At 33.4% G+C, this 14,307-nt stretch overlaps 1 protein-coding gene across 1 annotated transcript in view; it reads left to right on the top strand.

Moving 5' to 3' along the window:
* The window catches only part of LOC130903783 (kinesin-like protein CG14535), a 256,050-nt gene that overhangs the window by 28,282 nt on the left and 213,461 nt on the right, over positions 1 to 14,307 (top strand). The window contains exon 2 of the mRNA XM_057816111.1: positions 7,237 to 7,405. Within this exon, the coding sequence (XP_057672094.1) occupies positions 7,237 to 7,405 (169 nt within the window). The remainder of the gene's footprint in view (positions 1 to 7,236; positions 7,406 to 14,307) is intronic.

The raw sequence follows: 14,307 nt of genomic DNA, 5'->3' as shown, positions 1-14,307 counted from the left end.
GTGAATAATTCAATTCTAGGGATTTTGAATCATGAATAATTCAATGTTAGAGATATTGAGTTATGAATAATTCAATGTTGGAGATATTGAATAATGAATTATTCAATGCTGGAGATATTGAATCATGAATAATTCAATGTTAGGGATACTGAATCATGAATAATTCAATGTAAGGGACATTGGAACATGAATAATGCAATGTTGGAGATATTGAATCGCAAATGAATTGATCTTAGGGATATCAATGATTGATCTCAATAAATGAACTGTCTATAATAGACAAAATGCGCTAATATTATGAATGTTAAAGCTCCTCAATCACTAAACCGGTCCTGTGGAACATCCTAATGTGTTATTGCTTCGACTTATTGCCGAAGACTTCTTTGAGGTTGAAACAGAATAAGTATGATGGGGATAAAACGTTCAGACAGTAGACAGGGGTAAATGCGGTGAAAACTCTTATTGGTCCCCCCTTTAAGAAATCCTCTGAAAACCAATAATGCGTTTTATGTGTAATCAGCCGTTTATTTACTTTTGCCTTTTCCCGTGCTCCAAGAAAAATGAAAAGTTCTTTCAATTAGAGAGTATATCACGTTTAATGTATCTGGATGCTATTAAATAGAAGTAATTCCTATCAATGAAATGAAATTATTCTAATATTTATCGTTTGTTAGTTCAGATGGATTACTGAAGGAAAATGAGGCTACCATCATTAACCAAAAAATGGTAATGAGGTAACTTTTGAGAAGTTCAAACAAGAACCAAAAGGCAACCGATTAGTTAAAATCTGTTTAAACTGGTGCAGACACGGAAAGAGGAAAACACCACATAGTCTGATAAAAAAGTGACAGAATAAAAATGATACAAGAAAAGAAGGAAAGAGCGTTGTTAAGTGGTTTGTCGTCTTCCTAGTTTTGACCCTATATATATATATATATATATATATATATATATATATTAATCGGGTTAAAACGTTCTTCGCCGTCTTCCGATTCCCAGTTTCCATTTTTCTCGATCTTCCCAAAGATCTTCTTCTAATCCTCTCTCTCGAATATCCTTCTCGATACCTTCTCTCCAGCTTAATCTTGGTCTTCCTCTTTTTCTTCTTCCTTGTGGTGTCCAATTTAAAATTTGTTTGGGTATGCGGTCTTCAGGCATTCTTTGGACATGTCCGTACCATCTTAACTGATTCACCCTAATGTCTTCCGTAATCGTATGTTGCACTTTCGTGATCTCCCTGATTCTGTCGTTTCTTATTTTTTCCAGTCTTGATATTCCTGCCGCGCGTCTCCAATAATCCAGTTCTGTGGCTTCAAGCATTTTGACTGTTTTTTCTTTTAGAGGCCAGATTTCGCTACTATATGTTGTTATACTTTTTATTATGCTATTGTATATTCGATGTTTGTTTTCCTTGGATATTTGTTTGTCCCACAATACACTATTTAGTTGTCTTATTGCTTGTCTTCCTTGGTTATTTCTTTGTGTTATTGCTTCATCTAATCTTCCATCATTAGTGATGATCATGCCTAGGTATTTGTATTTTGTACAATGACTTATTTTTTGTTGTGTTTCTTCAAGTATTAAATTTTGTTGTTCTCCTCCAATACACATATATTCCGTTTTACTAAAATTTACTTCTAGACCCCATTTCCTGTATTCCTCTACTAGCTTTCTTGTCATATATTCTAAGTCTTCGTAGTCCTGTGCCAAGATTATTTGGTCATCTGCAAAACACAGGGTATATAGTGTGGAATCGATTAGTGGGATGCCCATGTTCTTACATTTCCTTTTCCAGTGTGCTAGTGCGTGTTCCAGGTATATCTTGAAGAGTGTGGGCGACATCCTTGTTTTAACCCCTTATTGATGGAGAATCCTTTTGAGACCTTGTTTCCTATTTTTACTTGTGAATTACTGTTTTCATAAAGCTTTTGTACTGCTTTTATTAGGGCCACATTTATATTTGTTCTTTCCAAGGCATCCCATAGTTTTGTTTGCGGTACGCTGTCATATGCTTTTTTAAGGTCAACATACAAAAGGTGGAGTTCTTGATTTTTGGCGGTTTTCTTTTCAATTATTTGCGAAATCGTAAATAAATGATCAATAGTCGACCTCCCCGCTCTGAAGCCTGCCTGTTCTTCTGCCTCCATGTTGCAATATTCCTGTTCGATTTTATTTTTTATGATTTTTCCATAAATTCCGGATATTGTACACAGCACTGTAAGTCCCCGGTAGTTGTCGCAATTTTCTCTGCCCCCTTTTTTATATACGGTAGTCATATAAGATGTTTTCCACTCTTGGGGTAGCGCTTCACCATTTATACACTTCTGGAGAAGCATTTGCAGATGAGAAAAAAGTTTTTCAGTTCCATTTTTAATTAACTCTGGTGCTATTTGACCCGGGCCTGGAGATTTTCGATTCTTTAGTGACTGACAAACGTCTTTTACTTCTTTAATTGTAATTCTAAGCGGAGATGTGATGATGTTTATATTATCCTTTCTTTGATTTTTGAACTCTGGTCTTGTTTCTGTAAACAATTTAGAGAAGTACTCATCCCATTTTTCTAATGTTATTGGCGATATAAGATTATTTGATCTATCTTCTCGAAGAGATTTTAAGGTTTTCCAACTTTCTGTGTTTCTGCTGCCTCCTAGGTATGTGTTTATTTGAGTACAGGTCTTTTCCCATGTCTTGTTTTTCTTTTTTGTTATAGCTTTTCTTACTTTTGTCTGTGCTTCTTTAAAATTTCTTTTATCATTATCATTTTTCGTGCATAGAAACTTGGAGAACTTTACTTTCTTATCGTTTATGAGATCCTCAATTTCCTTGTCCCACCAGTACGTTCTTGGTCTTCTAGTGTTATCGGATCTTCCCAAGGCTTCTTCCGCTGCAGCAATCATGCTTCTTTTGATAAAGCTGTAGTGTTGTTCCGGATTGTCAAAATTTTCCTGTACCAGTTTTCCATCTAGACGTTTTTGATATAAGTTCTTTACACTTTCCTCTTGTAAGCTATTTAGATTGAATCTATTAATTTTTATTTCAAATGCTTTTTCTTGTTGCTGTTTTTCTATTTTATTTATCTGCATGAAAGGTAAAATTTTTGTTCTAAGTAAGAAGTGGTCGCTGCCACAGTTTGCCCCTCTTTGTACTTTAACATCCTGTATTCTAATTTTTGTGTTTTGTCTCAATATTATATAGTCTATAATAGATCTTAAGTCCCGTGTATGCTGTACCCATGTGTATTTATGTATCATTTTGTGTTGGAAGAAGCCATTCAGTATTTTTAATGTATTTTGTTGGCATAATGTAATAAGTCTGTTTCCATTTTCATTTGTTACTTCTTCCCCGAATCTTCCTACTATCTGATCGTCTATTTTCTTGCCTGTTCTTGCATTTAGGTCTCCTAGGATAATTACCTCTCTTGAGGTGCCTACTTTAGAAATTTCTTCGGACAAACATTCAAAATAGTCATCTTTGTTATTTACTGTGTCGTCTTCATTAACCCCATATGTTCCTATGACTGTCGTTTTGTTTCCGCATATAGCTATATTTATTTTGATAATTCGTTGATTGACTGCTTCCCACGATGACACGTATTTTCTTAAACTTTTCTTAATTAATATAGATACTCCTTTCTGAGCTCGTTTGTCCTTAGATATTCCCGAATAGAAGTGATCATAATGACCCAAATTTTCTGAACCTTGTCCTTTCTTCTTTGTTTCCGTTAGCACCACTATATCCATATTTAGTTGTCTTATTTCTCGTAGAACTTCATTTGATTTTGGTGGAGAGGCCTTGTACGTTCCATGTTCCTAAATTCATTTTCCGTTTCCGTTGCTTTGGTCGTCTTAATTTTTTACTTTTCCTATTCCGAGGCTTTTGACTGAGATTTTTAACCTTTATTCGTTTTTACGAGTATCGAGGGGTTGGCCCGACGCCTCAACCCCCAACCTGGAGGACCAGGGCTTTAGATCGGAGTGCCTTCTCCTAGATAAATTGCTTTCTCTGCAGCTAATGGGTTTTATCTACCCACTTTCCTCTTTTATTAACCCTAGAAGCAAGGGTTGTCACTTGCGCCGGATCCGCCGAGCTGAAGTTCTTCTTCTTCGCCTTCTCCGCCGGTGTGGTCTTCACCCGTATCCCTGGGTAGGGGATTGCGTTATACCCCGCAACATTGGGTCCCCAGTAGAACTTAGCCACCGACTCTTTTGAGTCGGGCCCACCCCCGCGACTTGGACGCGCCTGCTGAGATTTGCCTAAGTGAGGTCAGAGACGATAGCTCTGGGTCTCCTTAAGCCGGGTTAATGCTCATATATGGTACTATGAACAAAGTTTTGACCCTTGAATAATAAATGTTTTAATGTTCGATCTAGTTCTAGTAGAAGCTCTAAGCGGGTTCTGGGACAAGTGACGTTTATCCTTATCCTTATCGTCACGTCTTACTGCAGCATCGAAGTATCAACGTGGCAGGTTTTGCAAGATGATAACAGCCGACGGAAATGTGTTAAAAAAAGCGAGTTTTGTCAATGAGGGTGACAGATACGTTAATGGTCAGTCAGTGTACACTTCTCGGTGTATTTTCTCGATTTAATAGATAGGAGTGTTCAACATTTGTATTAAAGTTGGGAATATCAGTGTTTTGCAATACGAGGGTTGCTACCCAAGTTTTGAAATATGTTAATTTCCACTAATTCATAAAAATATAAGTGAAAACAGATTTTTTATTAAATGAAAGTATCAACATATAGTAAACGCAATAATTTTGGATGTACGTCTTTATTAATATCAAATTTGATGTTCCATTCAAAGTTTATTATTATATTAATATGGAATATTTAGTTTTTTATGAATAAAAGTTTTCACAACAAAATGAAATAATTTTCATCATCTAGCACCTATGAAAGAAACGATGATGTATGAGACACATTAAATCAGTTAGCAACGTTGGAATTGAGTCTGATGGTGATTAATTGGTTGGAAATGTGCGAGTTTATACTTTTCGTATATCGAGAAAAGTATAAAATATTCTAAAAATATTTCGTTTTTGTATGGATGTAGTTGTGTGATTGGATGTACCTGATAAACGATTTGTTTTTTGAAAGTTTTCGTGTCCTAAACTAATTTGTTTACAAGAGATTCAATGATCGACAATTTTTAGTCAATTCAATTTATTGTTTTAAGAATTAGAATTGGTTTCAAAATATTTGTGCGTTCAAAACTGCGAACTATGTTTTCATTGTCTACAAAGTCCAACATTTCATTTTTTGTGTTGTCATGAAGTCGTTTTTCTTCGTCAGCAATATAATAAATTCTATATGTTTGATAATAGTGATTGAGCAGTTATTAATGATTAACCAACTCAATACCAATAAGTTATTTTTATGTTGAAATGCCGAAAAGTATAAAAACCATAAACCTCAGTAGCCTATCAATGATGTGAATTGATAATGAGCACTCATATGAGAGAAATAAAAACCATAGACAAATGAAACAACCCGTCAGCTGATCGCATTCACTCACTGGTTTACTAGAATAGAGAAGATCCTATCTTATAACTATCCGATTAACTCGATTAGTTTCCAAACAACAATGAACGAGCTACAGGTTCATTTAGATAATAAGATTATAGTTCTTAGTTTCCCAAAATTCTCGGTACTCATTTTTGAGCTCCTTGCACGCAAGCATAAATACTTTAACTAAAACAGCGAGTTGTTCCATATCAAAACTCGTCTTCATATAAATTCATTTTAAGAATTTGTTTTAAGGATTTCTTCTATACAACTTAATGAAACAATGAACAAATTATAATAAAAAATAGCCAAATACATAATTTAATTAAATAATAATAAATTTCATGAATGATTTTAGTTTCTTATTCCAATTTTGGATAAGGAAAGCTTTGGGATTTTCTTTAACATATAAGCACTAGCTTCTTTATCAGTAACCTCAGGATACAATAGGTTTTGTAAATCGTTAGCCCTTCCCTGTTGATCTATTCCCGGCCAAAATGTTTTAATAACAGATTTTGAACATCATATAACTTTTCAGGCTTAACAGGTACTTCTTTTCGTATAATCATGGGAATCAAAGCTTTCCCTCTTTTTAACATCCGTTTAGAAACAACAGTGTCTGAGTTGTGGAAGATTTCACCCCTTACCAAAATATTATTTGTCGAATTTTTTTTATGATGAACTTTTTTATCCCGGAGAACTTAGAATTCCAAGTGGCTACTTTTTTTGAGTAATTTTCAGCCTTCTATTTGGAATCCAATACCCTGAAATCTTGCATTAGGTTTACAACTGTACCATGTCCTTGAAATATGTACTTTTTTGGATTTACAATCATCACATCTTTTTAGAGGATTTTCTCGATCCTTTTTCCTTGATTTTCTGTATGTCTTTAGACACAACATTATTTCAAAAACCTTATTGTAGAGTAACTCTTAAACAGGCAAAAACAGTGAAAACAGATTTAGTTAGATCCTTTGGGAAGCTTTTCTATTTCCACCCATCTTCTACGAGCTTTGAGAAAAAAGCATTGGACCTCATTTCGTGTACTCGCTTCTCCTTTCCCAGTCCAACTTCATTTTCTTGATATTTCAATTTTTTCTGTCAGCTCAATGCATTTTGAATATGCTGCATTGCAAAAACTAAACAACGAAGAAAGATATTTTCTTTTCAATTCACTTGGTGAATTAAGCCAACTAATTTCAGGTCGTTGTTTATTTGAATTCTATGAAACATCAAATGGAACATTTTTTCACATCCAATTGGAATGTGTGGCGCTCTTTTGGCTTTATAGGCTAATCTCCACCTGTACCTAGAAGTTATTTTGTATTTTGTAGGAGGTTTCTATCCGAACATTACTGAGTACATTTGTTTACTACTAGTGATATTCCTAGAGGAATGGAGAGCTCATTAATACAGCTCCTTGCTCTAACTTCAAATTATCTCTGTACATAGAGATACATTTCGAGCTTGCGAAAGATTTTTATTGATCCATGATTGACAGTCGTTAATTACCACTTCGAATAGGGTACCTTTTTATTGCTTTCTAGCTCTATCAGTAGTAGAGCCTCTTTTTTCACTATGAGGTGAAGTGGAAACAAGTTCAGTAGCGCCTCTAAGGCTGTAGTAGACAGTTTGGTAGATTTATGAGGATATTCAATATAAATAACTGACAAGAATGTTTGAGAAAGTAATAATTTTTATATGGTGTTGTTTTTTATTTGTTTTTCAGGATGACACAAAAAACGAATGTTTGCTCTTCACCACATCGTCGGAAAAGATACTCATCTGAAGGTGCAGACGAATCAGGATTTGCCGGTACTATACAAAGAACTCCACCTCCTGTTCCTCCGGCACTTATCCGAAGAATCGGTGTGAGAGAGGTTACTGGTCTTGGAAAGGTAAATTACATTTTTGTTCTTATTTTGTGAACTGTATTTAAATTTTTATTTCCAAATAGGGCTAACACAAACATTTTTGAATTTATTCACAATATATCCGTGAAGTAACTATTATAATTTATTCCTTTGAGGGTTTGTAAAACAACAGATTTATCAAAAGGAAGCAAACCAAAAATGCAAAAATGTTTCACAAAAAACAATTTCTGTAATTTTGAAATGTCGAATAATCCATAACTTTCTGGGCACTTTTTACATAATCATTGATGTCAACTTGATAATTGTGGTCTATAACCTAATCTGTACGGTTTTTTTTTAATTAGAACGTTTATTTAAGAAAAACATGTACAATAGTATTGCCTATCTGAAGCTATGACCTTTTCACATCTTTTTGACAATTTGTGGATCCCATCCCAAAAGAACTGCGCCAAGAATGGATCAAACCAATTTTTGATATCTTGCTCTGATGTGAACCGTATTCCAGTAAAGACGTTCTGCATTGATCGGAGCAAATGGTAGTCAGAAGGGGCAAGGTCTGGGCTATAAAGCGGGTATGGTAAAACGTTGGGCCGAGCGTTGTCATGATGGAAAATTATGCGCCATGGATATTCGGCTTTATCGTTGAATTGACCGGATTTCACATACGATTTTTTGCGCTTTGGCTTGTCGTAATGGATCCATTTTCCATCACCGTAACAATCCGATGCAAAAATGACTTCCTTGTGTAACGTCCCAGCAGCATTTTGGACATGCAAAACCGCCTTTGAGCTTGAGTTCATGTCGAACCCAATTTCCTTGCTTTTGAATATATCCAGCTGTTTTTAAACGTTTTGAAATGGCTGCTTGAGTGACACCCAAAGATTCTGCGAGGTCTTCTTATGTTTGGCAACAATCATCGAGTAATGCTTCCAGTTCTTCATATTCAAATTTTTTTGGCTGCCCAGGACGTTCATCGTGTTCAAACCAAAATCACGTAAAACACTTTTTCAGGATTAAAGTTCGATATATTTGAGTGAAAAAAAATTATTGTTTTTAACGCTTCAAATGAATGATATGTCAAACATATGAAAACCTGTAATAGTTTTCAAAAAAACAAAAGTTCTTTCTATTAGAAAGAATTTTCAGATTATTGACTTATTTATTATTATACAGGGTGTCCCAATTCTTCAGTATCGACATCAACTTTGAAATTCTAAATTAAACACCCTATGTTTTATTGCGTTTTTTGATTTAGTCCTGAAAACAAAGGTGAATTTCATAAGACCAACTTATTTGATTTCCGTATTTGAATTTCCGGGTATTTGAATTTGAATTTATATTAAAAAATTTTGCAAAATGAAAATGAGGCTTTGTAAATACAAATTTTGGAGTCATACTGGTTGTCGTTTTTCACAGTATTAGTTTCGAATATTGTGAATAACAAAATTCCATTTTTTTAAAAGCACACCTTGTATATTATCCTTTTGATATAACGCCCATAAAAATAAGAATAATTTTATACATACATGTCCTCTACCTATAAATAATGGTTGTGGAATTATTTGACTTTTTCGCATTTTTTTGTCCATTTTATAAAGTATATGGATCTATTTTTGACACCCATCTATACAGAACGATTAGAAAGCTAGTTAATACGAAGGTTGATACTTAAGTTTTAATATCAATACACTTTTCCATGCGTTTGAACCAATTATCGAAGCATTTTTTCCATTCCGATTGAAGTACTTCCAAAATATATGATTTGAGCAATCAACCTCTTCTTCAGCAATTTATTTTGATCTGCGGAAATAAGAAGAAATCATTGTTTGTCAAAAACTTTTTGTTTGAACTGACGTGTGCGAGCTCAAATTGTCGTGGTGGAAAATGCTTCGTTTTCCACGATTGGTTTCCCTGATTTATTTCGTAGAATTCTGGCAAATAAATGCTGGTAGATGTTGCTCTAATGGAACGGTGGTGACAAGTCCAGTTATTCCTAAAAAACAGGCGTAATTTTGGATGCTCAGTTTCAGTTTGTTAATCTATAATTGATTTTGTAAGGCAGTGCACTCACGTAAATGAAAGAGGTTTTAGACATTATGTACGAAGACTCTGCACCATCACTTAAAATAGTCAATTTTTTTTGTTACTGAATTCAAATGTGGCCGTTCAAACAACGACAAACAACTGCGACAACAAGCGATGTTTCGTTGAGAAAGTTCATCAAATGTTTCTGTATGCATGCGTCCAAGCGTTGGGTGCTGTCTGTCTGTCTGTCTGTCACTGTCATGTAATCAAGTCAACACTGAAACAAAAAAGCAGTGGGTTGCGGAGGGCCAACTAGTCCCGAAGACATTCCAATTTGCCGAAAAAGTGAAGGTCACTGCTTTGTTACGACTACCTTCAGAAAGATGAAGCATTATTAGTATTATGCATCATTGTTTGATCAGGTAAAAAGAAAAATTGCAAAAAAACTTTTGAAGAAGAAAAAGACAAAACTTTTATACCTGTAAACGCATCTTCTAACACTTCGGTAATCGCCATGGTTGAAAATTAACGAATTAATTGACAACCCACCGTATTCACCAAATATGACCTCTACTGAGGTTTTTCTGTTTTCTAACCTCAAAGTTTTACTTCAGGAAGATAAATTTTCATCAGACAAGGACTTATACGTATCATTTTGTAAAGAAAGGGAACTTTCATTTGTAAGGGTTCAAAAGGTTACTGAAAAAAGTGCAAAGACTTAAAAAGAGCCCATGTGGAAATATGAAAATGATTATAGAGCAAATTAATGTTTCTTCTTAAGGCTGGAAATTCCTCATATAACTCAGTTCTCATAGAGAAACTACTTAGACTTTAATAGACATTTTTTAAGCTTAATTTGAGTATAATCCAATCGCCTACAAACTATATTCTACTTATGTGACAACTTTTGGTGCAAAAATGTCTTCACAACTTCTTGAGAATTGCCTTTGACTGAAGAAATCGCTTCGCATCAAGACATTTTTCAAATTTGGGAACAGAAAGTAATTGGATAGAGCTGAATCAATTGATATATATTGACAGATAAATGCATTTAAATCAATTTCTAACGCGAACGAGCTTTTAATCAGCACCAAGCAATTCAATTCGATGATAGGTTTTTCATAGGCAGCTACTCAAGCCAACTATCTAACAAAAATTGGAAGAATTGCTAGAAGTTATGAATCTAGTCAGGTTACTGTTACATATTTTGTAGCGCTGGACCGAAAGCTGGGATGATGGTTGGGATGGGGCCTGAGGGCGATATAGTTGTATAAGATAGAGATGGATTTGGACTGAATCTGGAAACTGGAAATAAATGTCTTATTGGCAAGAAGGGAGAGGTGGTTGTAAACTATATAATCACCTCTGAAAAGTCGCCAATTAGTAAGAGATAGATCTTCACTTTCAAAGTCATTTATCTGCTCTATTCACTATATGCATTAATCATTTCTGTGCGCAAGAACTTTCTACAGAATGATTTTCATCAAAGTTCAAATGTACCCAGTAGAGAAATCCGTGTAAATCTATTGATTGTCAGTTTCGTTTACGTTTTTACGTTTGAGCAAAAACAGTTTTCCACATACACATCCTCTTCTAATCTAGTTACTTTGAAATTAAGCAATTGTCCAGAAAGGTCACTGGATGCTAACAACAAACTCTCCCTAATGAACTGCCAGGAAAACTTCTAAACACAAATAAAAGATTAAACTTGCTTAGGACGGACAAACCAAGGAAAAGTTTCAATCTCGGTTTAGATTCAGACACATTTATAACGATTAATATAAAGGGATTCTTGAAATAAACCTGGAAGCATATTCTGAAATTAACCACGTCAAACGATATATTTTTCATTATACCAGTGATGAATATTTGAATTTCAAAAAGCTACAGAGCATTGGAGTTTTGTTGTGCTTTGAGCGAACTTCGCCGAGTTTGCTACAAACAGAAATATTAACATTTCCGTGTATCTGATTTTCCTGCCTGCTCCTGATCTATTTGAACATTATTATTTAACAAACTGTTACTATTGAATGTGAGCCTATTGAAGTCCAAATTCGAAGGAATCGCAAGTCCGTATCAAAATGTATCGTATCGAGGGAATCGCGGTGATTGTACTTGCGATTAAACAAGTTACCACACAAATTTCCAAATAATTTACGGATGTATTCATATTCATTGAAACTATTTTTATAGGTTGGGTAAAATTATAAATAATGTTAATTATCTACTCAATTTAATCAATCACTCACACTAGATAGTCCATTAATAATTAACTAATCACTAACTTATATAATTGATCGAAATTCACTAGTAACTTCATCAGTTGAATATAATAATTCAATGATCTTGCAGCTGATAAATAAGCTGGTATTTATACTAACAAGAATTTCTGGAATAATTTGATTCTAAAAACATGCGAAAAAACAATATCAAACGTTAAATATGAGACCCTTCTATCATAACCGAACTTCATAGTCGTACTGTATGTTAAACAGTCGTGTACAAAGGAAAATTCGTGCGGAACACTCACAAATATGTTGAAAAAGTTGATATTCTTCAGTTGAATATAGTGAACTCTCATACTGTGTGTCATGTATGCATGACTATGAGATATAGACCAAAATGTAGAGTGAGGATTGGAATTTACGAGTATCTCTTTTGAGCATTTATTGAACACCGATTAACGCTCTTTAATATACAATGCAACGATGTCTCTAATATCGTGTTTCACTTGGGAATAAATATCATTAGTCAAAAAACAAAATTTGAGTCCGTTTATCAAAATCATATAAATACAACTTAACCTTAGATAGGAAAGATCAAAGATTGAAACAAAATTTAAATACTTTGAGAAAAAAACCATAATCACATTCACACTGTTAAGAAATTTTTATGGCAAATCAACATTCATTTTACTAAAGAAAGTTTTCAATTCATTTCAAGAAAATCACGAAATATTTTATGGAACTTCATTGAGCTTCTTCTTTTTTCCAAAGCTTGTTCCTTCTACTACAACTTTCTTCATGCTGGATCCAGATTGTCACTTTCTTCTTTCGTGATCGATCTCTACTCCATATTCAAATTGGAGCTTAATTTTTACATATTTTTATCATTTCATCATATATTGGTGCATTTTTATTCCTCGACCTTATTTGTTCTAGCTTCATGTCTTCTTACCTCGTCTTCTATTTCGCCATAACTGGTTATGGATATGGTATTACATTATTTGTTGTATTATTTGACCTTCTAGTTCTAGTTTGCATTTAAGGGGCTTTTTAGATGTTGTCTTGCATATGTTTTTTTCACACTGTTTCTCTTTGTCGGAAATTTTCATTTTTCAAGCTGAATTTTTTGAAAAAAACTTCTGAAATTCTGAAAAAATGTAAATAAAGTCATAAGAAGTATTGAATATGTCTATGACTACTTTTGATTGATATATGATATAAATCTAGCAACTATAGTGAAGATACGACTTTTAAACATATTTTTATCAAATTTCCATCAAATTTCAAAGGAATCGGTGGAGTAGAACTTGAGATATTAGATCACAAAATCTACTGTATCTCTGGAAATAATCCTAATTTTTGAAAATCCTACAAGGACACATTCTTAAGGCTATAAGCTTTGAAAATATGCCAAGAAAATCAATTTTTTCACATTTTCAAATCAGATTACCCGCTTAAAGAAATAAATTCGTGTAAAAAATGTATGTATCGAAACAACTGTTTTTATTTTGATCCTTAAATTGATTTTATTGAATATTGACTCTTAATTATTTCCGAATTACTTATATTACTTTTGAAAAACCATTTAAGAATTATTATTTTAATCAACATAACACAATAAAAAAAGCATGTTTAGAATGTAACAATGTGCAATTTAATTTTACATAACAAATTTGACAGTGAAGCTTTTATTATTTATTTGTAGTTGCAGCGGATCGTAATTTAGATATGAGAATATTTGCCTTGTTTGTGACAATGGACATGTGTTTAATGAATAAATGCATTAAATTTACTCTTCGACGTGCAAACGATATAATAAAACTCAACATTTGATGAACAATAAATCAGAAATGTTTAAATATATCAAATTCATATTACTAAGTATAGAATCTACAAAATACACTACGTTGTAAAATTAAGAGTTGAAATGTTACAATTTAAAGGCAAAATTGAATATTTTTGAATGGACGCAATTTTATTTATGAGGGCAGGGTCAATACAATCGTAACCGCAAGTTTGTGTGGTTGCCGCCCTTGTCTCCCGGCCGCCATCTTGGAAAAAGAGGTGAAAATACGTTTTTCGCGATATCTCGGAAACTACTGATCTTACAAATAATTTGTTCTGACATATTTTGTAGCGAATCGCTTTATCTATAATTATGTTTATGTAATTTTTCATGTGTGTGCCTCTATTGGAATTAATGGAAGAAAATGAATTTGACTCCAGCTTTGAATCCGTTCATTTCTAAAACCTTCACATTCGATGTTGAATTAGATTCTAAGCCACAGCCGGGACCATCGAAGAATAGGTAGCTAATAACAGCGTTTTTAATAAATGAAATTTTGAAAAATTATAGAAGAAAATTGTTCAGACACAATTTTTTCATAAAATCAATAGAAAAAAGTTGTTATGCAAAAAATGTTATTTCTTATAAAATTTTTCTACATTTTTCCTCATTACTTCACAAGTTTTAGATTTATGAGAAAAAAATTATATAGACATAATTGTAGGCGAAGCGAATTGCTACAAAATATGTCTCAACCATTTTTTTGTAAGATTGATGGTTTTCGAAACCTTAGAAAATTGGGTTTAAGCTTGTATTGACCTCCTACATAAAATTGCGTCCTCTAAAAAATGTTCAGTCCATGCAATATTCTAATGAACTATAACGCAAAC

The sequence above is a fragment of the Diorhabda carinulata genome, chromosome 2 (genome assembly GCF_026250575.1).
Source record: "Diorhabda carinulata isolate Delta chromosome 2, icDioCari1.1, whole genome shotgun sequence".
Lineage (NCBI taxonomy): Eukaryota > Metazoa > Arthropoda > Insecta > Coleoptera > Chrysomelidae > Diorhabda > Diorhabda carinulata.
This window is presented reverse-complemented; position numbering and strand designations above follow the sequence as displayed.